The following is a 26,398-nucleotide window of genomic DNA, read 5'->3' as shown; positions in this document are numbered from 1 at the left end:
TACATTCTTCGGGAAACATCCTTTACAACACATGCATTACTCCGCATTTTTTCCAACGCAAAAACTTTTACAACGCAGGGCTTTACACCGCAAACTGTTACAGCGCATTCCCCAAACTAACGACCTTCTGGAGTTAGAATAGTAATTGTGTTGGAATGGGGACTGCATTGTAATGGATTGGGTTGTAAAGCCCTGCGTTGTAAAAGTTTTTGCGGTGTAAAAATGCAGGATGATGGCATGTGGAGTAAAAGCATGTGGGGTAAAGTGTTCTATTCCTGCACCACATGTTCTACTTAGGCAGGGGGCGAGGAGGTGTTGGTGAAACAATCTTCAGACAATATGGAGGTCAATGGGGGGATTGAGGGTAGAGGGTGTTACCTGTATGGATGAACTAGGAGCAAGTTGAGTCTCTGCAGGTCCTTTACGGAATGTTTGCATCCACCCCATATGAGTGGTGGCATGGAGCCTGTTAACAGGTCGGTTAATTCCTGGCTTGCTCAGGCAGCTGATGGCATTGCTCCCATCAGACCCAGAGAGACCAAATCCTCTATAAAATGACAGTCAGCCATTTGGTTTAATGAGGAGCTTAAGGAATTGAGAGGAGAGGAGTTGGCCTAACGGCTAGGATGGTTGACTTTGAATCTGGGTAACTGGATTTGAGTCTCGGCAATGACGCTGAATATCCTGGGATTCTTGGCAAATCACTTAATCTCCACGAGCCTAAAAAAACAAATTCATGTGTCCTCATGTAATGTAAAGTGCTCTTATACCCGATTCGGGTCAAGTTCGCGCTATATAAAACTCCGTAAAAAAAAAATGCGGAAAACTTCTAAGCAGCTGGAGGCCGCTGTGCCTCCCTCCTGATGAATTCATATACAAAATGTCTTTAAACGATTATCATAGGTTTTTATTGCAAAGACCCTCAATTGCTGTCCAACAGATTTCTTTCATACCAACCGGTTAGGTCACTTCCAGTAGCGGCTGGCAGGGAATGAGGGTGGAGGGTTGGGGGAACAAAATACACACAACAAAAAATACCACTTACCTCTTCTGCGGCGACACGTCTCTCCTCCATTTCTCCGCAGTCCCAGAACGAGGAAGCACCCAGGCTCCTCTAAGCTACTCACAATGCTGCAATGCAAAGTTATGATTGGTCTGAGAGCCGTAGATCAGCACTCAGATGGGACTGGTGGCCTGGGCATGTTCCCCATCAGGCTGTGTAATGCAGCCTGGTGGGGAACATGCAGAGCACGCAGGCCACTTCATTCTACACCAAGTAGCAGCTTCCTAAGAGATACTTCGTCAAGGTCAGATGAAGGGCATTACCACAGTCTATTGTTGTACCAATTATGAAAGCAACCACACACAGCAAATTCTGTCAAAGAACTCTCAGATGAAACAAACATGCTTACAAGACCGTGTTAACCTGTATCGTGAGAGATACCTGGATATTAAACACGACTCAGACGTGTCTTCCAACTTTCAACAGTGAACAGTCAGCCTTAACCCCTTCCATGCTCATGACGAGCTCAGCTCGTCATGGCACGCAACTCTCAGGTGCTCATGACGAGCTGAGCTTGTCATGACCACACCCGTTTTCGTTGCTGTCCAGCACAGCAGGGGAAACTCTTAAGCAGCGATGTGGTTAATGGTTGACCAGAAAGCATCTCCTCAATAGTGCTCTCTAGCAGCAACCACTATGGTGTTTACTTTCTGTGTTCATAATTAGTCAGGACTTCCCTATCCAACTTCAGACTCCTGGCGTGCAGTTTTGATAGAAATGTGGAGTGACTCACAGATCTCTTCACAAAGTCAGGAGAACCAGATTATTATCAACACACATTTAAGAGAAGAATTCCAGACACTGCATGAGATGGGCCCTAGCTGTAAGACGTATGTTAAACTAGGGTGCGAAGAAATTCATGGGGGATCCACAACCACAGTCATTCTTCAGGACCTAGGACCAGAGAGGTCAGAAGAAGGTTGCTTGAGTTTTATCCATTACTAAGGAGCAAACCCAGCTAATAGCTGCTGGTGCCAGACCAGATTCCTGGGTGTGACCACCACCCAAGATCTGATGGTCCGCTGTAATCAAATGCAACTACTAGGTCCAGAAAAATGAAGACCGAGACACTGCACCTATCAACCACTACTCGCCTTGATTCCACTTTTTGCCTCATTTACTCAGTGTTTTAGGGACAGGACACAACTTCAGTTATTTGCTTACATTTAGTGATGGGTGGGGCAAATAATACGTCTGTTATATTTTACGTCTAATCTGTCCCTGAGGTAGAATAACGGCGCTCAGTTTTTGCAGAAAGGTAAAGAAACATTAAAAGTGGTCGAAGGAAGTAAAATATTAATTAGGGAATAGTTTAAGGAAAATTGGGATGACAGTATTTATTGAGATCATGAATGAATGAAAGGGCATTTACACAGCACACAGCTACTCAGTGTGGAATGTCCTGACGCTGAAGACTCAATCAGACCTGAAGCTGCCCCACGGGGCGAGAGTCCCGGGGTTAGTTCCGGAAAAGCCAGGTTTTACGCATTTTCCTAAATGTGGTTACATTGGGCAATTGCCGGAGAGACAGCACCTGCAAGGAGTGGCCACCTGTGCGGACGCAGCATATCTTAGGAATGGAAGCCAGATTCAGTGTAGAAGACCTTAAGGTTCTAGGAGGTACATAGTGTGTGACTCTCCTACTTTAGCAGGTAAGTAGCGATGCACTCCAATTACAATTTTTATCTGGAGAGAGGTGTGTGCTTAGCAGAAGAGTGAACTGTGATGGTTCTGTGGATAAGGGAGTCACTCAAAGGAGAGTCCAGAGCGAGATTGAATGTGTGAATACTTACCAAACAGATTGAAATCAAAAATATCACTTACATTAAAAATGCAACAGTTGTATTAAAAACTTTAATAATTTGTAAAATGTCTGAGCCAAAAGCATAAACATTATTTTTAACCTCAAAAAATATTTCAGCAGTGTATTGTGTGACTTTCAATAATAAAATGTACCTGAGCCTCATCTTCTTCTATGAGTGTCTGCAGGGGGCCCCCAGCACTCAATGCTTGCCTGAACGGTTCCGCCTGGTAAACAGCAACGTCTGCCTTAGTAGGATCTACGTTGAAATAGAAACATCTAATAAATCATACTGAAATCAAACAATGAGCTGGCAGAGAAATGTTTCTAATTCATAGTGCTTCTCATTTACTAGGTGATGTTGGAAAATTATTCTTCTGCTCCTCACTAATTCAGATGATCAACTATTTGCTGCTCCACCTTTAACAAGGCACACATATTGAATATTCTGCCTGTGGTAGAATGAGCAGGTTGGGACTTCAATTTGAGTGAGCTTTTGACATCCGGTCTATTTCCTAATATAAAAGAGACCACATGATATAACATTGAGACATGACGGCCTGACTCTTTGTCCACAAATGAGACATGCAGAGTTGACAGCATGGATACAGTAAAGGTATGAGGTGTAATATAAACACCAGTTGGTCCAGATCCCCAAAAGCTAGAGTTAATTAACTGTATGGTTATTTTGAGCACATCTGCCACTATCGTTTAGGATGTGTACACAGCTCAATTGCTCACCCATCCCAATTCACGGGGGCTAGGCGCTAGGCACTAAGTTTGGTGGTAATAACAACACGGTCACATCAATACCAACAACACTAATAATTCTAATAATACGAAGAATAAAAATAATACTACTACTATTTCTACTGCTACTACTAAATTACTTATTATGATATTAGATGTATTATTAGCATTAGTATTATTATCATCAACGTCATCTTGAGGAGTAGGGAACATGAGTACATAGTCTTTGACGGTTTCTATAAGGATTTTAACTGTTAAGAACCAAATGTAAACAAGTGAATCAGTTACAGATACTTTACAACCTAGAATCCATTTAAAGAGCTCTTTTGTCGAAATAGTACAAGAGTTGATGTAGATATGCATGAAAATACCCAATTAAAAAAACTAAAGGTGTCTTCAGCGCCACAACACTTTCCATATAGTTACAACTATATTGTACTGTCAATTACAAGTCAGTTTTTGGCTGTTAGTGTGCAATATGGACTACCATCCTTGCTTAACAATAACAATTAACCAATATGTTTCACTTTTTTAAGCTATTAGTTTTGCCAATACTTATTTGTAAAGCATTTTTTTTAAAGTTAGAAAAATATTTTCAAAGTGCCCACCGGTGCTTCACGACACACATGCAACCATCTTATAACACCACATGCACAGGCACCATTATGGCTTTTGGTGCTAAGTTTCATGTACCATTCACAGTTGAACAAACTTCATTTTCGAATAGTAAGTTAAATTGCAAAAAACTCCACAGGAGCGCAAAAGCAAATAAGTGAGTGGATCAATAGCGGTCTTAAACTGCTGGGCCCACAAATTCTCAAATTACTTTTCTTTTTTTTACTACAGACATCCTTAAACACCTCCAGACAGTGGAATATGACCCAGGTGAACAGTGTCTAGTGACGATCGACATCGAGTCACTATACACGAACATACCCCAGGAGGCAACGCTGGTGGCAGCAGCCCGCTCCCTGGGGGAATGGGAGTGGTTCTACGACACTGCATTGACCTTTGTACTGCAGTGCATAGAAATTGCGTTGACACGCAATTTTTTTGCCTACAAAGAACAACTATATCTACAAACATCTGGGACTTCAATGGGGGCTACATTTGCCCCCAGCCTGGCATGTATTTATGTCGGGCAGTTCGAGGCAAACTACATCCATCATGCATCTAATCTGTTCCAGGGGAACATTGTCCTCTGGAAGAGATATATAGACGACATCCTATGCATATGGAGGGGGTCCACAGAGGCACTAGACCGGTTCCTTGAGTGGCTGAATAATTTGGACCCATGCCTCAAATTTACATGGACTGTGGACCGGCAAAAAGCAACATATCTGGACTTGGACATACAAGCCAGAGGCGGTAAACTTGTAACAACTGTCCACCAAAAGCCGACAGACAAGAATTCGTTGCTACATTATGAGTCATTTCATCCCAGGGCTCTGCGGGACAATCTGCCGGTGGGGCAATTCATGAGGTACCGCAGGAATTGCTCCTCAGCAACTAGCTTTATGGAGCAAACAGAGGAGCTAACCAATAAACTAGTTGCTAGAGCATATCCACACAAAATTGTAAAACAGGCAAGGAAACGAGCGTTGAACACCCCAAGGGAAGCCCTTCTGGAACAACAGAGTAAAGAGCGACATGACTGCATCCCGGTGATAACCACATTTGGGCCACATTCAACACAGATTCGGCAGATAATGCGAAAACACTGGCATATTTTGAGTACCAATTCTATGATAATGCCACAACCTAGATTCGCTTTTAAGCGATCATCCAGTCTGAGGGACCGGCTGGTTCACTCACGTCCTCAAATAAAGGAGGATGTTTCAAGCATTCCACCTGGTCATTATCCTTGCGGGGGCTGCACCATCTGTGTACTCACTACAAAGACTAAATCTATCACCCGAGTAAGTGGCAAAACCTGGCATCTCAACAACTTCAGCAACTGTAATACGTGTAATGTTATTTACAGACTGGCGTGTCCATGTGGTATGTACTACATTGGACTAACAAGCAGAAAAATAAAAATAAGGATTCAATAACATCTAAGTACACTGAAAACGGCAAAACTGACAACTAAACTGGTTCAACATTGTAAAGAATTTAAACATCAGCCCCGAGATCTTCGGTGGGTGGTGATTGAGACAGTAAGAGGTGACTCACACAATATGAACAACAGGCTACACAAAAAAGAGGCCCGTTGGATATTTGAGGAGGGCACGGACCACATGGGCCTCAACGACTCCATAGAATGGAATAGGCTATCAGCAATATAGGGCCCAAAAGCAGCAAACAGATACATAGACCTGTGACCAAGAAAGCCGATGGGTAGAGGGCAGGCCACTTAATTGCCAAGACAAAAGAAACGAACTCGTTAACAAATTCAAAAATCACGAATAAAATAACCTTCCCCCCCCCCCCCCACCCCCCTGCCCGAATGTAATCAGTATGGACAAAGAACTAAGACATGCATTCATGTTGTAGTATCACTTGTAAACATCGTGTTGATCCATTCAAAGATGGCCGCCACCCACGTCGAGGGGACGGTGAGCGCGCCCTATCGACGTAGCCCAACAGACGTGCACCACGTGATCGGAACTTTTCGGATTGAAAACAAACAGCCGGAGAACGCCACATTGAGGCGGGGTGAGCGGAAGCCAGACCGTAGCTCGATACCGGTAAGAGAGACTCCAACTGACCGATAGAGGCCGCTAGGTGGGGCTCGCCACGACGGCTTCCGCTAGACTAGGAAGGCCGATCGTAAGCTGAGTTAGGCACCAAGAGGGTGAATGAGAACATGCCCGAGACAGGGAGGATTCACGCGGTTTCCATCAAAGCCCTAAGCAAGGGGTTCCTGGGAGAGAGGGTCAAATGGCACTAGGACGAGTAGCTAGAGCGGGCGGTATGAACCAGCTAAACAGACATACAAACAGTTGTGAGACAGTTGCGAGAGGACTGATAGGAGTAGGAGGATACATGAGCAGCTCAATATAACCCGCCCTATCTCCCCATATTGCTTTATAGAAATCCGACCGGCAGGCGGACATCGGAATACACTAATAGCACTGTGGTGTACACCAGATTCTTCTACGGGGGGCGGGTAGGCTCACTATAAAAGGCCACCTGGTAATGTATGAAGAACAAAACGCTTTTTAAATGTCTCAGAAGTGGAGATATTTTTAGTCTGAGCAAACTGAAATTTTAATTCAAGTACAACCCAACTGAGATATAATGAATACATTGTATGTATGTGTGTGTGTTTTTTCGCCCTCTCTCCATTGCAGGTACAATATAGGGAGAATCCAGCAGTGCAAAATTCATGCTGACCCGGCAAAACCCTGATGAAATCACCGGTAATATATGTATAGGTGATGAAACATGTTGGTTTTTGTTTTTAATAGAATGAGCAAACAGCACAGAATAAAGGTAAAGTTGCCAGTTTAGCTCTGTTCTTTTTAAACACCGAGGTAGGATAGAACTGGAATTCCTGGGGTTCTATTATACCTACAGAGGGTCACTTAACAGTAGTTGCACATTTTGATTTCACTGCACATTTTTTATTCCCCTTTACTTTCATGGTTGACAGTAGCTGATGATGACAAGTGAGGATCCAGGCGAGTACCAGCCTGCTAGATCCTCCCCTGGGTGTTGCTCCCGTGAGGCACTGTCAACCCCCCTCCCCCTTTTTTTCAGGTAGAAGGGTAGAGTGAGGGCGTATGATTCAGTGAGGGTGTCACACACTTGCACATACATACAGTTGGTTTTATTACCAAAATCAGTGACTGGGATCAGCACACGAAGCTAGAAGGTTGATGAGCACCTTTAGTGTATTGATAAAAATAGCAGAAGTTAATTTGGGTCCATGACCACAGAATTCGTAAGGGAAGGCCATCAGTGTAGAAAATGATATGAGTGGGGGACGGCCTTTTCCCTGTGTTTCCCCTGTGGCTCCAGTTGAGATAGTGTTTTTTTTTAAAGGAACATTTTAAAATTAAAGCTAGAAGGGGAAGGGGAACAATGGATGAGTGAGCGGATGTGGGTGGGAGGAGAGGGAATGTGAGGGGGAACAAGCAGAAAAGAAAGGAGCAGAGTGAAGCTGCCGCACCCCCACACAACGTATTTTAAAGTTAAAAAAATAAGAAGAATTCTTAAAGAAACAATTAAGCTAGAGCAAAGGGGGAGGAAATGGATAAGCAGGAGGGTAGTGGTAAGCATTTGGTAAGTGAGGAAGAAAGCGATCACGATAAGCCATGTGCTCCTTTGAGCACTGGAAAGCAAATGAAAATGAAAAATAGTTTCCTGGTGTCAGCATTGGAAACATACAACTCATCCTATCAAAAGGATGTTAAAAAGGTAATACTCCAAGGGCAGGGCAAATGCAAGAATATGGAGGAATGCCAACAAAGTCAGGAGCGTCAACTAAGATAGACACATCTATCCAGGAGCAAGTGGCTCACCTAAAGCCCAATCTGTGTATTGATGTATTGGAGACAATACGTCTTCGACAAAGGTGGCAAAAACCATCTATAGGCATTCTCTAAACATTATTTCTGTCTACTAAACTCTCTGTTGCATCTTGTTCAGCAAAAGTGGTTTGTTCTTAAACGTATAACCTTTTACAAACTTCATCTGTAAAAACACTCAAAGGCATCTGAATGGATATTTCCAGAAACTGTACCTGCGGCTGTTTGCTCTTCTTGCCCAGTGAACTCATTGATACTTTCAGAGTCACTATCGACGTCCAATATCAGGTCTTCTCTGCTGGGTTTCCGCACCCCTTCAGTCTGCCTCGACAATCGCTTAAACTGTAACAGGAAAATGTAAACTTTATTCCCAAACATTTCTCCTGATGTTTGTTATTATGTTAAACTAGAATACTGTCAGCATCAAAATGGCTTTAAAACTTTCAGTGCAGTCAGGTTGGACCAATGTGCCATTTTTAGGGGCTCAAGAGAGACACAAGTCTGAAATTCAACTTGAACTCTGGGTTGATATTATCATATTGTAGAAGTGCCTACATACTCCCAGGATGACTGGCAGCGTGTTCGAGTTCCCAAACCCTCTAGGGTATAAGTTGGACCATTCTGCCATACCTTAATGTGTGGGTCACTGAATGTGGTTTCAATAACCCCTTTGATACTTTGAGCATTAGTAATATGCGATAGAGAAGGGCCCAAAGGTTCAAATGTTTGGATTACTTATCAGTAATCTTCATTACTCTGATTTCTAATTCCTCACCCCATTACTGACGTTCCCTCCCTCTCTCTTTCTCTTTTAAAGAGTGGTTGTGTAGGCTTTGTATGTCAGGGTGTGCTTTGCCCTTGTCTCCCTTGAATAGTAAAGGGGGGGCAGAGCTGTTTTTTTTTCCTTTAGAGTGTGCTTGGTAGGTGTTGTAGTGCTGAGTGCCTCTCCTCGCGGAGTGCCTGGGGAGCGGGATGAGAAATGGATGAGGAGGTAATGAATCTTAAAATTCTGTATTACAGGTCATATACTGCCCTGGAAAGAGAAATATTGCACAGCATCTATAAAAAATTAAAACTTGAAACTGAAAGGTTGTACACTTTTAAAATCTTGATTTCGTAGTACTCTTGGTTAGCCTCTGTGAAGATGTGACTAACCTTTCCTTCACATATTGTGACTCACTGAACAAGGTATTCCAGTCCACATCTAACCAGCCACTTCAGCACCATTAGTTTTTAAGAAGTTTTAAGTAATGCACATATTGGTGCCCAAGGATCCCTTTAACAGTAAATGTACTGTCTCCCCTTCATTGTAAAAGCATTTGTTAAAAAACTGATGTGCAGGATTACAGAGGATTTCTGTATCTTTTGAATATTGACGTCTGCTGGTCCTAGCCAATATCAACTCATCCTTGTCCACAGTAATTGCCCCAGATTGCTTTAGAGTAATTCCTCTCATAAAGAATCTTGGGGCATATTACCAACAACTAGCGATAATTATCGCTATGTTGGCTTAGCGGCAATAATTTTATCGCCCTGTTGCGGCGATTTTTATCGCTTAGGAGCCTTGCTATTATCAAGGTTTATCTCCTAAGCGATAAAAATTGGCCGAAATGCATGAATATTGCTGTAAAGTCAGCGATATTCATGCATTACCGAGCTAATGCTCTTAGCCATGTTATCCACCTCCCATTGGATAACATGGCTAAGAACTGCTCAGGGCAGGTGTTAGCTTTTGGAGATATTCGCGCTTAGCGCGAATATCTCCAAAAGTTGGTAATAGGAGATAGCGATGTTAGCGACTGTTTCCAGTCGCTAACATCTTGGCACGCCCACTTTGCATGTCATTAGTGATAAATATCTCTGACATGCAAAGCGGGGCCCAAGATGGTCGCTATCTCCTACTAGCTGTCGCTAACTGGTGTTAGCGACAGCTAGGTAATAGCAAGATAATTTTATCTCTGCTTTCTTGGCTTTTAAAGCCAAAAAAGCGGAGATAAATCCCTTGATAATATGCCCCCTTATTCTTTAGACAAGTCATCTATTTAGTTTTGGGAACATCTAATAGCCTTACTTGGCAAAGGTGCTAGAGTTGGCTGTTATGGAGCAGGTCAGGATTTTATAAATGACTTCAGATTTACCGGATGCCCTAAGGTTCACTCCTTCTTGGCCCATTAATGGCACCTAGCAACAGGATCTGCACACTGTAAGGCCTTTCAGCTGCATTCACCAGTACTGAAAACAAAGTCTTCCTTAGCAGCCTGTTTGAGGATTACCTGTGAGCTTTAGATTTTTTTTTACTTGTTCTGCTGTTTCCAAGTGCTAGGTCACCCCTGCCTTTCTCTGTTGTCTCTAGTGGGGTGCACTAGATTACCTGTTCTCTTTGTCTATTAACGTTGCCCTCGTTCTCCAGATTAGAATTATGCAAAATTAAAAATTTCATGGCTGCATTTTGCAAAAACCCTTTACAAAATAAAATATTGTTACTAAAACATAGCATGCTTTGCTACTTTTTGGGCAGTTTTCAAAACGTCACAAGGTTAGTGGAGGTAAATCTTTTCCACGTCACATACCACTACATCTGATATGATGTCTCGGTTTCATTTTTAAGACCAGCACCAGGCAACCTTAGCTCTGTGCCCAAGCTCATGTCATCAATTCCCATAAATACAAAGACAGTGGCCTTTGGTTCAGCCTCCTTCAATCATCAGCTTGTTTGTATCATACCCTTCATGTATTGTTTTTTTAATCAGTCCACAAGAGTATTGCGCGGTTACACAATTTTGAAAAAGAGCCCATTTCCAGTCTCACATGTACCATGAAAAACATTTGAACAGTGTAGTACTGAAATATTCTCTAAATATTTCAAAGAGTGGCATTGGAAATAGAGGCTGTACTTCCTATACATGTGCCCTGTACACATGCGTCTTTTGAAAATCGTCATTTGTGAATGTAAACGATAGGTGAACTGAAGGAAATAATGTGTGATCGGACTGTCAGGCACTGGGGAGTCAAATGTCACTCTATTGAGGAGTGACAATCACATAACGGTTGCTGTGCAATGCACCACTAGTGTTTTCTCTCATATTGGTTGTTGCGAACTGGCTTGTCGAGGATGGTCACGATTGTCTTTCTGGTTCAGGAGAAGGGACTTCCGGGTCAAAGGAGAGAGAACTGGCTTTGGCCTCATTACTAGAACAGAAGCATGCCTCTGGGTAAGGTTAATGAGCTTGTAATGGGGGATTACTTGATGAGCGATGGGGTGTCCCCTGATTGTTCATTTGGGATCTGTATCTGAGATTCCATTATCTGTAAGGAGATTCGCTGCTTTGTACCTGTTACTAGACAAATGCCAGTTGCTATGACATGGATGAGGTATCCCTGGCCCTGGTAGACAACTGTATTTGGGATGCGCTCCTTTGCACTGCAGCTGCTGACTGGTATGCAACGCTGTCGCCACTTCTTGTGAGCCTAAGGATATTTGGAGTCATCTGAGCAACTATTTTGAGGGCCAGCCCCAAAGTGACACATCATAATACTGGACACAATATAACAGTCGAGAGGGAAGTCAGTGCTCACTGTTGGCCTACTGTTCACATCAAAATGTCTGGCAACACTGCACAATACACATCTCTGTCGTTTTCACTACTTCACCCACCATCATTTGTCCTTGTGCCTTTTTTTTAATTTCCCATTTTGGCGTCCCTGAATCGCCTTCAGAACTCCCTTTGCAGATTTTTCTTTGCTATCTGCCGCTTAGCGGCTCTGGTGTTTTGCTTGGTTGATGCCTTTTACTTCTCTCTGCACCCCATCTATTTCACCAATTCTCTGTAATCCAGCTTTTTTTTGGTTTGTTTCTGCTCCTGTAGGTTCACAGTGAGGAAGCTGATGCACGTGCATGTTCAGTACCAAACAATGAAGAATCCCTTGCGTGTATGCTTCTTTATATGCTGGTGTTACTCAGGTGATCCCCAGGGCCGCCCGGGTCTTCATACAGTTACTCAACCGAAGTGTTGCCTTGCACACAACCTATTTCTGCAATCAACATCTGAGGTTGAAAAGACATTTCACCACGAGGGTTATCATGTTCACTGACTAAAATACCTTTACCGCCAGGATGTATTGACCCATAATCTGGGTACCCATCCCATGAATCTGGATCCTGCTGTGAGCGTCATGGGTTTAATTAGCTACTCTAAATTATTCATCCTTCCTCAAACTAAAGTAATCATCTGAACCTCTGGGTTTCACGTTAGACGTATAGAAATTATACATTTTCTGCCAGTCCCTTAGAAGGTTTGGGTTGTAAGAGCCATAGTTTACCGTAGGTTGAATATAATTAGATTGCACCTTAATATTACTATTTGTGTGAAAGAATCCACTATATTCAGAATGTGGATGAACGACTATTGACCAGCTTCGGAAGACATGACCATTAAAACAATGGGGTTGACCCAATAAGTCAAAGGACCTGGGTAGCAGTTTATATAAAAACAAAGTGGTCCCTGACACAACTTCCAATTCTCACTTAATGTAAATCTTATTTTTTGGGTAAACAGATAGAAACTGTAAAAAGGAGATGTATTATTTACAAAAAACAATATTAATGAAACAAGCCCAACACAAACACTACAAAAGGCCAATTATGCTTGATCTCTCTTTGTATAATAACAAATTTATTTACATGTTAATAAAATAGAAAAAAGGAAAAACTGCAGGCTGCAGTGAAAAAAGAGGGGTGCTCAAGTGAATTGAAAAGAGAAATAGCTCAAGAGACAAAGTTAAGATGATTATGTACAACTAAACATACAATTATTCAGTTGGACAACCAAAAGAAGCCTACCCATACATTAACATACAAATAGTTCAGTCATATGAAAGGGGAAGGGGCAGGGACAATGACACAATAATGGTGTAGGCCTCAGAATGATGGGGGCGTAATAGTCGACGTTTCGACCCTGGCGCAAAAAGGGGAGAGTTCACAACCTCTGCTGCGGGTCTTCTTCAGGACTGGGGTCACGGGAAGGGGGGGGCAGGGGACCACTGGTAACGTGTAGGGGTCACGTCGATGCAACTGGACGGGCCACCTATCGATGATTTATAGGTGAAATTCCAAAGTCAAATGGATAATAGGAAGTACAATTATATAAGAATTCCAAATGTCCAGATAAGTCGTTCCCCGTTTTCATCCACGGGTGATTTGGTGAGAAGCCACTCACTCACGGGCAGTTGTAAAGGCCAATATCCGACCAGAAAGGGGCCCACTGTGTAAAGAGGGTCCTGGATCTTTTTAGTCCGTTGGGTGATAATTCAAAAGGTCACCAAATTGAGAGCACAGCAGATCCAAACAACGTCTTGTCGAAGTTTCCCAAACATGTGACCTTCACGTTGCGTGTACCTCCGGACAGGCCCCCTAGTTTGGGAAACTTCGACAAGGCGCTGTTTGGATCTGCTGTCCTCTCAATTTGGTGACCTTTTGAATTATCAGCATTCAACTGACAGTTTCAGCAAACACGGCTCCAAGCCTTCTCTGCCTATGAATTGAGAGATGGTGTGGCATGTGAAAAGTTTGAGCCAGTAACAAGGTTTGGGAGTCTACAAGCCCATTTGCTGCCTCAAAAGAGGCTTTTCTGACTTGGCCCAAAAGACTGGGGAATGATGCAAAATAGAATGCTTATAATATCCAAAGTTTCCCGGCTGCAAGCCTGACAGGCCTCTCAAAGAGTGCAACCTGGAATCAAGAGTGTATCGGGTTAGACAAGCGAAGAGAGCCTTCATGCCAAAAAGCACCAGAAAAGTGAATCTGTACCTTGGACCCACCAGTGGAGAGGACACTCATAATTCCTAAGCACGACCGCAGCTTTCCCGCCAGGCATATTGCAGCTTCCTGACCTCCGCGCCACCACCAGGAAATGGCTGTTCCCTGGCGGCAGCCTGGACCTCCACCACTGCACCACCACAAGTCAGGCCACCAGACTCATAATCAGGCCCGTAGTGTTTCCATTACATGGAAAATGTTTAAAAGTTTATTTACTTTTTTCATAAGCCCCAAATTAAATCCTGTGAACAATGTTTGATTACGCTGAAAATATATACTTTCTTATGGCCACTGATATGAAATACTGCTAATAAGTATTTTGAAGTATTTTGTTTATTTTCATGATGCATTTGAGTACAAAGATGTTGTTAAAATGGTGCTTTTCAGATTGAAAAATGCTGTTGCACAGCCAAAACGTTCTCTCTAAGTTACCGGGTCGGGAGAGGCCCTAGATATTAAACTGTTGGTATTCTCCAATCTTTGAGCGCTTTGAGTGCGTTCTCTCTACTTTAAGGGAGTTGGGAGGCAGTATGGATATATATATATTAATATATAAAACCTCCAGGCCCCTCTGGTCACATCCACCTTCAGTGGGGCTGGTGTGAGGAACGGGTGCCGGAGCCCATTTGACAATATGTAGAAAATTAGTATGCGTTTCAAAAAGAAAAGTACAGAGAGGTCAAATCGCGTTGCTGTTGAATTAAAAAATCTAAGTGAGAAAGCGATCCTGGAGTGCGAGTCATTTGTATCGGTATCGTTGTGGTACATATTTTCGACAAAATGAAAAAATTAAAAAATAAGGGTATAGTAAAATGTTCTATGCATTGGAGGTCGATATTATAATGTACAACCTCCATACACCACAAGGGTATTCTTTAACATGTATTGTCTGTGTGTCCAAATAAAGAGGTTGCAGATTTCAAAACTTGTCCTGTTTGTTTTTTAATAGTTGACTTCTGGAGCAATTCCTTAGATCCACGCATTTAAACCCAGACTAAGTAACAACACATCATGTGACCTTGAAGAATGATAACACAGAAGCTGAAACCTACCTGATGTAGCTTCAAAATGACATCCAGAAACTGCTTCAGTCGCCGGCACAGTGTTTCCAAGTGATACATCAACGTGTCCTCATCAGTCATAGGTACTCCTGAGCCTTGGTAATCATGCTGGTGATCTGAAACAATATGCCACATGCTCATCCTGCTAGAATGGATGTGAATATGGATACACATACATTTTCATGCAGGTACACAATACAAGGTCGATCATGAAAATGACAATATGAATAAATACAGGATTGGCACCAGGAGGGTCCTCTGTAGATCCAGGAGAAGATCTTTAAATGGGCAGGTACCTTCCAGGACTGAGTATTGGCGTGTCTAATTTGAAGGGAAGAATACATGCACTTCACAGGACTGCTGCAATACATTTAAGAGGAGAGTACCTGCATTTCTCGGGGGCAAACGGGTACTCTGTATTGTGAGTACCAGCACGCCAATATTTCAATCTAAAGCTCTGGAGAAGAAAACCCATGTAAGATTTTTAGTATATCCACATAAGATAAATTTACATGCACTTAACCTAAATGGAAACTATTTACATAGCCAGTAGTTATCATGAAAAATATTTATGGGTCAAAGTCTCCTGGACAAACGTTAGACAATCCTGTATATTTGCATAATTTTGAAATAATGTTCAGGAAGCCATTCCCCCTATATACTCCTGGATGCTCCCGGCATACTTTGTAAAGTAAATGGTAGTATTAGCGCCTCGGGATCAGCACCCAGAACATTTGAATAATTATTAAATTCACAGACAACAAAGTTTAGTAAATGTATACCAAATGCAGATATAAAGGCACATTGGGTGTTTCCCCAGCAAAACAGAAGAACTGTGTTTAGGTAGAGTAGTGTTGCTGGACTAAACACATGAGCTTCCTTCTGATTTTAAAAATGCTTGCATTCAGTGTCGTTGGGCAAGAGTCATCTCTCTTCAAATCATTTCATACTGGGTATTGTGGTACTCACTCTCCCATAACTTTCATGTAATTTGTTCTGAAGGGATTAGGTCTAGCCATTGCGACTGCTATTTCACCAGATAACTGAGAGCATTGGGTCAACCAACTTCAACCTTTTGCTAGTCTGAGTGTTTGATTGTACACAATGTGCACATATGCCATATAAATAGTCATTTTCAGTATTATGGCTGACACTGAAGAGAACTATTTTACCTTGTAACTAATATGTTGCCTTTTAAATATCGTCTTAATTTATTTTTTTAACTGTGCAAGGGCTCGGCAGCTCACTCCTAATCCAGCAATGCCAGTGGCAGCCATCTTAAAAGGGGAACTGCTATTCTTTATCAATATAGCATTCCAAATTCATTAAGAGATAGCTGCCTGTTTGGGAGTACACTAGGGCAGTTATCCTTTTTTAAATTTTTTAGACTTTATTTATAATTTTCACTTTTCATAACAATGTATCACAGCGGAATGTCTATGCAGTGAGCAAATAAGGATCAGTTAGCATTTAATACATCAACAGTCTAGTAAGTATGACAAAAATTGGCGTAAGCATAGTCTTACAACAAGCAGTGGTTTTTCTGGGGGGCGGTGCTTGTACGTTCATTCTTATTGTCGGGCCCCAGGTGGTCCAGTAGGCATTAGTGAAGATGGTGGCTGCAGACATGGTAACTCTTGCGGGGGAGGGGCAGGGGGCGAAGCGTTTTCACTGGTATCATAAGTTTGTGACGGATATCCCATTCGCCAAGATCTAAATCAGGCCTTTGATCATATTATTACATTTCGCTTGTAGCACGATTACAAAGCATATACCGCTAAGTCGTTTGTTACGCTGCACTGTCAAGAAGCTTCCTCTTCTGTATTCTCAACTTTCTCCAAGTGCTTTTTAAGTTGCAGTAAGAAATTCACTTTTTTTTATACCTGGTGATAGCCAAGACCTTTTGCTAGTCAAAAGAAACTGGCCTCATCATTGCACAATATAATGTGGCCCCACCGCAGAAGAGAATATTCTGGAATATTTACTGCTAGCAATTGTCAAATATTTTGATAATTGTAACTGCTGCTGCCTCCGTTAACTCCTAGAATTATATTCTAGCTAAACACTGCACGTCCCCAGTTCTAAGTTGATTTTCAATGTTGGCAGAATGGTATATTGTATTTACAAAAAAACCTGTTAAATAATAAAAGTGATATTTATTTTACATAGTGATTCATTTAACACTTGTGCCGTTTCTATATCCAATAAACGCATAAATATTGAGCAAATTAAAGGTAGTCAGTTTATCGACTAAGGAAGGATGAAAGCCTGAATCTGTCTTGCCAAGATTCAAACTCATGACATTCAGATCACTGCAGATGTCAGTGGCGAGCATTAACTCACTGTACCATCTTGCCAGCCACAGGCTATTCTTCTTAATTACACTACAGTGACACTTCATTTCACTGCCCTCGCCATACAGCTTGTCTGGGGCTATAGACATTACATACGTGCATACTAGAAATGGGGTCATGCTTCATATATTGACAATACTGACATACACGCATGACGCAAATACTCCAGTACACCTCATTCCAAATATGATGGTAAAATTCCTGGAACACATTCCAGTAACCAGGTTACCAACAATTCTCTCAGCGGATCTTTATTACAAACTATTGCAAAAATTACCATAAGGTTTTTCGGTCATAACTCACAACTCCTTGGTTTCCAGCAATCTCTGGGGCACCCATATTTTGACAAAGGTTTATGCGAATTGCGTCAAAAATATTTAGACCTTTTATTAATCACAACAGCAGATGTATAAAATATTGCATGAGCGCCTGACGAAACTTAAGGGGCATTTATATCAAAGAAAGCGTTTTGCGAGTCTCTAAAAGCCAATTTTAGCGATTCTCTAATAAGGACTCACAAAAGGCAATGTATTTAGGGTTTTCAATATTCATTGCGATTCCTATATATTCCCTAATTGCGAATCGCAAATTGTGATTAGCAATTAAGGAATACCTTCCCATTCATTACTATGGGCCTAGGAATTAATAGGAAGACATTCGTAATTTGCGAGTACCCATTAGGTACTCGCAAATTGTGAATGCAATTTCTAGGGTGCAAGGGTGTCAAAAGGGCATGAATGTGCGCCACATGGCTCTTTGAAAAATGCAAAAAAGTGAAATTTTCAAAGAAATCGCAAATTAACACCAACTTGAAGTTGGTGGTAATTTGCGATTTCTAAAGGCAATATCGCACACTTGGGTACTTCCAGAATTGCGTTTAAGGAATCGCAATTTGAACACCGAGACCCCCCCCTCTTTCTTTTCCCCTCTTTCTTTTCCCCCTCTCACACTCTCTGGGGGTTTACAGACCTAGAACCCGGACAGCCTATACCATGTATGATTTATGTACCCATGTAACCATAAAAGGCATAATATCTCCCAGCTGTAACACCCCCCCCTATCACTGCATCACTACTGTACTGTATTGAAAATCTTCTAAATAAAAAACTTTTGAAATAAAAAAAAGGAATCGCAATTTGCAATTCCTTAAATGCATTCGCAGAATAGGGATTCACAAATGTTGCGATTCCCTATTGCGAACGGGAAAATGGCTTCATACATATGCTCCATAATTACAAGACCAGCCATCTGGAAAAAACCTACAATGGAGACTGAAGCAGATAGATATTTATAATAGCCTTTTACGTACTGCGTCTCCCATTCACAAACATTTCAGCATACACATGAAGACTGGCCTGGGGGCCTTCCGTCAGTGTGTTTTTTAATTTGTTCTTACCCAGACTAGAAGTGATTGAGGAGGAGAGCTTGACGTAGGGCTTGTTTGTCTTGGCCGTGTAGGGCGAGGGCGCCTTCCCAGGAACGGTTGAGATGGAGCTGGAGGAGGAGTATCGCCGCATGCCTGGGGATCTGATCAGGCTTTCACGCAGTTGTCGTAAGGCGTCCTGGAAATAGGTGTGCAGGGCCAAGCAAGCCTGTATCCTGCAGCCAAGTTTGGAGACACAAACTAAGTCAATTGGGTCAAAAATGAGGGCGAGTAACATTAAGGACCGTATGAGGGCAGCTCGCAGGTATGTTACGGCGGTCGGGGAAGGGGGCACAGAAACTTTGTGACCACTTAATGTTCCGGTTAATGCATATAAATATGACTACATATGTTTATTTCACAAACTTCATTTTTAGTCAGTGGAATTATAACAGTTATCTTTCTGACACGTTTGAGGTTAATTAATGATAAATAACCTGGCTTGCACGATGTGGGATTGCTGATTTTGGTGTTCCCTTTTTGAGGGCTAGAAATTGGTATTTTTGCAGAAATACACCAAATTAGGGGGCATATTACCAACAACTAGCGATAATTATCGCTATGTTGGCTTAGAGGCAATATTTTTATCGCCGAGCTGCGGCGATTTTTATCGCTTAGGAACCTTGCTATTATCAAGGTTTATCTCCTAAGCGATAAAAATAGGCCGAAATGCATGAATATCGCTGAAAAGTCAGCGATATTCATGCATTACCGAGCTAATGCTCTTAGCCATGTTATCCACCTACCATTGGATAACATGGCTAAGAACTGCTCAGGGGGAGGTGTTAGCTTTTGGAGATATTCGCGCTTTGCGCAAATATCCCCAAAAGTTGGTAATAGGAGATAGCGATGTTAGCGACTGTTTCCAGTCGCCAACATCTTGGCACACCCACTTTGCATGTCATTAGTGATAAATTTCACTGACATCCAAAGCGGGGCCCAAGATGGTCGCTATCTCCTACTAGCTGTCGCTAACTGGTGTTAGCGACAGCTAGGTAATAGGGAGATAATTTTATCTCCGCTTTCTTGGCTTTTAAAGCTTAAAAAGTGGAGATAAACTCCCTTGATAGTATGCCCCTAAGAGCCTTGTTTGTGTTTCCTTGCACTTCTGAGCACCATACACCATACAACACGTGAGAACTAAGCAAGATGAATAGCCAGAGGTCTGAGTTTGCACGTGCACACTAAATAGTAGAATTTAAAGCCAGAACGAACTTGAAGAATCTCTCTGGAGACCCTCTCTCCAACAACCTAGACACCTGCAGTTTCCTGTCACTAGGGGTCTCAAATATCTTTTTGCCAAAATACAACGTATACAAAATGATTCTTATTCAAAATGCCTCTGCCCACTGTACTCTTGTAGTATTATACAAAGAGCTTATTTCTCACCATATGATCAATAGTCATTGTCTCTCTATACGGTAAATACATATTTTCAAAACCCTGTGCCAATGCTACCAGTCATGTCACCATATCGGGCACAGGTTTCATTCATCACGTCTATTGAGGTATCATTCACTGTGCATTTATTTGGTTGGCAAGACATTTACATATTTGAACTCAAAATTCTCGAACTCGCTTTGACTCTTTATGTGTTTGCTAGCTTATTTAGATTGTTATTAAGGAAATGCTAATGATTAAACTAAGTGTGAAGTAATAGCTGACTGGATATCCGTTTTCTGATGCTTATTTGGAAGGGTGGGGATTGTTTTTAGGATGGAAAATATTCTCAAGGTAACAAGTAACTTTCAACAAAATTGCAGCCCTTTTGAGGAATCATAGACTACTACAGTACAGGAAGGGAAATTACACATTGACAGACCTGGAGGAACAGAATAAATTGTATAGGTCTGTGGGCTTACGAAGGAAAATAAATGGGATCACAGACTAGCTGTGCCGCAGACTGAAAACAAACAGGGCAGGGAAGACCTAATGCTGCTGCTCTTCAGGCAAACCTTCTCTGAGAAGGAAATTCGAAAAGGTAAGATCCTGGTGAGGAGGCTTAAAGTAAGTGACAGTCTTGCATAAGCAGAGAGTCTTAAGGTTTATACATTGGAAGGCACTGGAAACAACTGCAAGTTAGTTTGTCTGCTTAGGGCTTTAGGAATAGAGTAGAGTAAAAGACAAATGCTAGATTTCTAGGAGTAAATCAACTTCTCAATATAACCAAGTTAAAAACATGCAATGTTTCAGTTTTGAGTTAGATGCAAGAAGAAAGGGAAACTTTGTGCCTTCCTCCTCCAATATTCCTGACCTTGTTTTTGCTGGCCTTAGGACCCTGCACACGTTACCACTGTAGTAATACTTTATTTGTTGATTAATAAAAATAATTACAATCAAGAATAAAACACATTGGGTTATGAGCATTATTTTTTATTGATAGAGCACATATACATTGTATTGAAATATATTGTGGTACATTAGTAAACAATATCATATTTCACACCAGTCATAGGCGATGTACCTTCAAATTAAAGCTATAAAGGTCACAATGGAACGTCCACACTGCCCCATTAAAAAAAAATACTCATGTCAATATACCCTAGTGGAAATACAATAGGTAAAGTGCACTTGTGCGGTGTCTCGCATTTAACAATAATAACAAGAGTGCACTTAATTAGACCAAATCCATCTATCTGATATGGCGGCAATAACAAACAAAAGCACATATAATACTAGTATTATAGAGGTTCATTTTAAGATTTTTTCAAATTTCACACCTATCAGAAAGACCATTTTTCCAAAAAGGTCCATATTTGAAATGCATACGTTGGTATTTCAAAAATGAAGATGTGCTAAATGAAGAGTACCTGTGCAATATATTACAATTAGCAGCAATGGATAACAAGTGCCTGTGCTAAGTCTTTTACTAACAATAATTAAAGTGCAATTGTGCAGAGTCTTGTAGTTAGCAGTGAAAATTAAAGTGCAATTGTGCAGAATCTAAAAAACATTTTTGTAATGTTAATTAAAATAAATAATTTCTCCTCTTCAGAACGGACCCACACAATACAGATAGTTAATCTTGTATTAGGATTTAACCAGTTGCTACGAACAATTAAAAAAAAATTGTAAAACCTTTTAAAAATCTTGAATTTGTTTTTCCAATTACAACGAACAATTAAAAACGATTTAGAACTTCAGATTCAGGGTCATACACAAGACTTTGGGAACAATTTATTTATTTTTTACATTTTTTTGGGGGGGTTACAGATTTTCATTTAAAATTAATGGGATTAACATTATCCTGCAAAAACAATCATTAACAGTCTAGGCAAGCGATTGGTGTTGGAAGTCGCATTTGGAGAGTAACTTCTTTTCTGCGATAAAAACTAACTTTACAAATTGTGAGGTCAGGTGGGGCATGTTCCCAGTGAGACAGGTTATAATAGCTTGTCAACATGTTCTCACCCCTAATTCTTTGAAGATGGATTTCAAAAGAACTTTCCTCTCTTCTAACAGCTGAGGGCACGAAGTTATAATATGCATTAAAGATTCTTTATAAAAACCACATAACCTACAGCTGTTTGAGGACCAGTTTTTTTCCCATGTAGGAATTCCATCCTTTGTGGGATATCTCCTAAACCACAGCAACATAAATTTGTTCCTTAAAAATCGTTTACCACTGCTAAACAATACTTGGTCCCTAGTAAAGTGGTACTACATGTACACAGGGTCTGTAACTTAAATGCTACTAGAGGGCCTGCAGCACTGGTTGTGCCACTCACTTTAGTAGCCCTTTAAACATGTCTCAAGCCTGCCATTGCAGAGCCCTTGTGGGCCGTTTTAAACTGCCATTTTGGACCTGGCAAAATAAACCTTCCTTTTTAATATATATAAAGCACTCCTAGGGTAGGCCCTGGATAGCACCGAGGGTAGGGTGCATTGTATTTAAAAAGTAGGAGATGTACTTGTAAGTTTTACATGCCCTGGTAATAAAAAACTCTTACATTTGTTTTTCACTACTGCAAGGCTTAATTCTCCCGTAGGCTAACATTGGAGTTGCCTTATTACATGTTATAAGTGTATAAGTGTAATTTCATATGGGAAGGGGTAACTACTTCATGTTTGGTGTCTCTGGAATCACAATTTTAAATCTTAACTCATGGTGAAGTCAGATTTTAAATTGCAATTCTGAAAATGTGACTTTTACAAAGTTGTTTTTTTCTGTCCTTAGCCATTTAGTGCCTCTAGCCGGCCTCTGGTCACATGACTGGGTGTAGCTGACAGTTGAGCTTTTTGGATTCCTTGTAGACAGCCATACACAGATGGTATCTTAGGAGTGCCTGGATGGGCCATCACTGGCAGGATGGGAGGGAGGAATTGGGCACAGCCCCACTTACACCCTAATAGGCTCCATCACACCTCTACACAAGGGGCTGCATTTGTAGTTAGTCTGGAGCCAGGGAAGGGAAGGGAAGGGAAGGGAAGGTGCCTGGGGACTTAAAAAGGAAACCTTCAGAAGCGTTCCCCTTACTTCAAAGGCACAACTGGATATAAATATTGGACCCAGACATCAATTCTTCAGTACACTTTAGAACCTGTGGGTATTCCGCCAGAAAGAAGGACTGCTGTGCTGCTGAAGGATTGCCACTTTGCTGGACTCCTGATTTGATGTGCTGACCTGCTGCCCTCTTGCCTGGGTTATCTTGAACCCAGAGTGACTCCAAAGGCTATATGGTTGGACTCCTGATCTGAAGCCTTAAGGACATAAAAGGCTTTCCACAGCCTTGCATCTGCACTTGGACTATGACATCTGGGAGTCTGCTTTGCCAAGTGCTGCTACTACAGACCTGGACCCTTGGAAGTGGGCTTAAGCAGCTTCTGTCGATCGAGCGGAACAGATGCAAGCAGAACCAAGGTATCGCTGCTGCTCCGTGAATTGGACCCGTCGCAAAGACTCCCATTGCTGTTGCAGCCCACATCGCCTTCAAAACCACTGCTGTGTGACGCATCCTTGACGCAGGCCCTCGTATCTCTCCTTTACAGCAGCCTCATTGATGATGAGGAACTGCGAATCACAGCCTCACAGTTCCTCGGAACCGGCGCATCGCACCAACTTCGCATCCCAAGCACTCATCGATGGGATCTTCAACGTCAAGGGCACTGGACATTACACAGCAACTTCGTCGCATCTTGGAATCGACACATCGCTTTGGCTGGACGTTGCATCCCTGACTAAGAACAATGCAACTCTTCACCCAACCAGGATTTAAGGTATTCTGTGCAGTAGGCCTAACTGGGTCCCTGTAGCCGGTCCTCGCTCCATAGCGGTCGGCCTGAACTTGTAACTTTGTCCAGGTCCTGCACCACCAGATATCAACAGTTGGTGCTTTATGCCTTTTGGAGCTACTTTCTCTAAACATGTAAAAATGCAACATCTCCAGTTCTATTAATTGGATTTTTGTCGTTTTAGTCTGGTTTTATTTATTACATTAAGTTCTATGTTTCTAACTGGCGTGGGAGCTTTTGTGGTAAGCTTTCACTGGGCTACTGTTTGAAGTGATGAACACATACTTCACACATTGCCTCTAAGTTAAGCCTGACTGGTCTGTGCCAATCTACCAGGAGGTTGAGCACAGGTTAATTTAGGGTTTGCTTGTGCCTTACTAAGACAAGGATTGTGGTAGCTGCTTGACCAGGGCGCACACCCTAGCCAACCAACAACCCTATTTCTTACAGTGGTGTTTAGCGGTGTGGATTGGAATTGTGTTTATGCAGTGCCATACAGTAATTTTGTGTAACACTATCACCCCACATAAATCATTTAAGACCAATTCTGGTTGAATTCTACCTAACTGGCCTTTTTGATTTTTCAGAATTTCCTCACTGTCTGCTGTGCCTGAATCCACCTCTTCCAACATAGAGTTTGAGCTGGAAAACATAGAGTCCTACAATATGGGCCAACTCAAGGAGTTCTGGAAAAAGAGGGGACTTCCAGCCAAGAGCACCACCAGGAAGGTGGAATTGCAAAAGGAGCTGCGGGCCTGAGCAGAAATCCACCAGTCATTTGCTACAGCAATTAAAGGAGATGAGATGGACAGACCAGGAGATGATTTGGATCGCAGTCCTAAGGGCCAGCAGTCTGCTAAAGGGTGGCTGTGGGCTAGAAACTCAGAAATCAGCAAATGCAATAAATACATCTAATAAATCGCTGTGCAGTCAGTGCTTATTTATAGGAAAAGTACTATTAAAAACACAAAACTAAATTCTACACACAAATGCACAAATATCGACAAAATGGCAGGCATAAATGTCTATTGTGATACCCTTTAAAGTCTCTTGCTGCTCACACGATATGTACAACAATGAAAGATCACATAGATCAGGTGCGCCCCTGTCCCATGGACCACCAATGTTGGAGGTACCTCTAACGCTCGGTGCACCAGCAAATCCTAGCCCTAAACAAAATATAGACTAACAAAACATAAGAGGTGAATTAAATAACAGTCACATGCAAAACACACCCATCAACCATAATGCAATCCAACAATGAAATCATTTCAAGATGGTAACTTCTTTCTTTCATTTTGGTGCAGTGATTTTATGTTTCAAAATGCACTTGTCAAAACAGCATTCAAATACTGAACATTTCAGTGTCAGAGTCTTACTTCTACATTTAACCAAATCTGCCTAACATCCCAAGGACCTAGCAACAAGCGTCAATGCACCCCAGCACTTCCGGACAAAAATAGCAACTTCAGTCATTTATTAAAGCTGAACAATTTCTTCTTAGGTTCACCCCTATTTTTGTGACCTAGGCGATTTAGGACAACAATTAACTTTGAGGAATATGCAATTATTTTGCTCCCAGCAAGAGTTTATGGGGAATCATTTCTGTCCCGGCCTATACTTTTGATGCACCTGCAGCCAAAAATTATCTCTTTAAAAGGCAACTGCTGGGGGCGTGGCTAAGATGGCGGAGTGAGCGGACGCTTCTCTCCGGAGCTCCTCCGACCCGTCTAGGCCCAAACCTGCATCTTAGCGTTCTCCCCCCTGGCATAGCACAGTGGGGGCAGCGGAGGCGAGTGCGACGAATCGGGACTGCCCTGTGGACCACCTGGGCCCCGGCACGCTTACAGGAGAGTGAAGCGACGGAGGGCACGGCGGAGCGCCGCAGCGGCCAGAGAACCGGCAGCCGGCAACGACGAGCGCGGTGCCCCTCGGGATCGGCGTGACCCGCACTCTCCACACAGCGGGCGGAAAAGAAGCGGCGCCCGGTCCTGCGGCGCCGAGTGGCCTGAAGGTTAGCGGGAACTGGAGCTGGGGCCGGTGACGGCGGGGACAGCCGCCCGCACTGCCACTCGAGGCCGTGGCTGCGGCCTATGCACACGTGACCCTTGGCGGAAGACGCCGGAGCGCCCTGTGGGCCCCCCTGATGCCACACCGGCCTGCGCCTGCTGCGACCCCGGTCCCCCAACGGAAGTAGTGACATCGGGGTCCCCGGCCTTGTTGGAGCGACCCGGTTGGGCGGCCGGAGCCGGGACCCGGAGCCGCCATTTTGAGTGGACGCGCCCAGGCCTGGGAGACCTGGGTGCGCAACAACCCGGCCTAACCAACTGCCACGAAAACCGCCACTCCCCACGGCCGCGGGGCCGACACTCAGAACACAGTGGGGTCCCCCACACGCTGCGCACCCCTGGACGCCCACCTTCC

General features: G+C 42.6%; 1 protein-coding gene across 1 annotated transcript in view; it reads right to left on the bottom strand.

Annotated features, from left to right (window-relative positions):
• The window catches only part of LOC144762435 (dynein axonemal heavy chain 5-like), a 1,437,549-nt gene that overhangs the window by 1,238,708 nt on the left and 172,443 nt on the right, over positions 1-26,398 (bottom strand). Inside the window, exons 8-12 of the mRNA XM_078647616.1 lie at positions 18,716-18,918; positions 14,957-15,081; positions 8,305-8,431; positions 3,755-3,865; positions 3,020-3,123 (exon numbers count right to left, since the gene is read on the bottom strand). Coding sequence (XP_078503742.1) covers positions 3,020-3,123; positions 3,755-3,865; positions 8,305-8,431; positions 14,957-15,081; positions 18,716-18,918 — 670 coding nt within the window. The remainder of the gene's footprint in view (positions 1-3,019; positions 3,124-3,754; positions 3,866-8,304; positions 8,432-14,956; positions 15,082-18,715; positions 18,919-26,398) is intronic.

This window comes from Lissotriton helveticus, chromosome 6 (assembly GCF_964261635.1).
Source record: "Lissotriton helveticus chromosome 6, aLisHel1.1, whole genome shotgun sequence".
Taxonomy (NCBI): Eukaryota; Metazoa; Chordata; class Amphibia; order Caudata; family Salamandridae; genus Lissotriton; species Lissotriton helveticus.
This window is presented reverse-complemented; position numbering and strand designations above follow the sequence as displayed.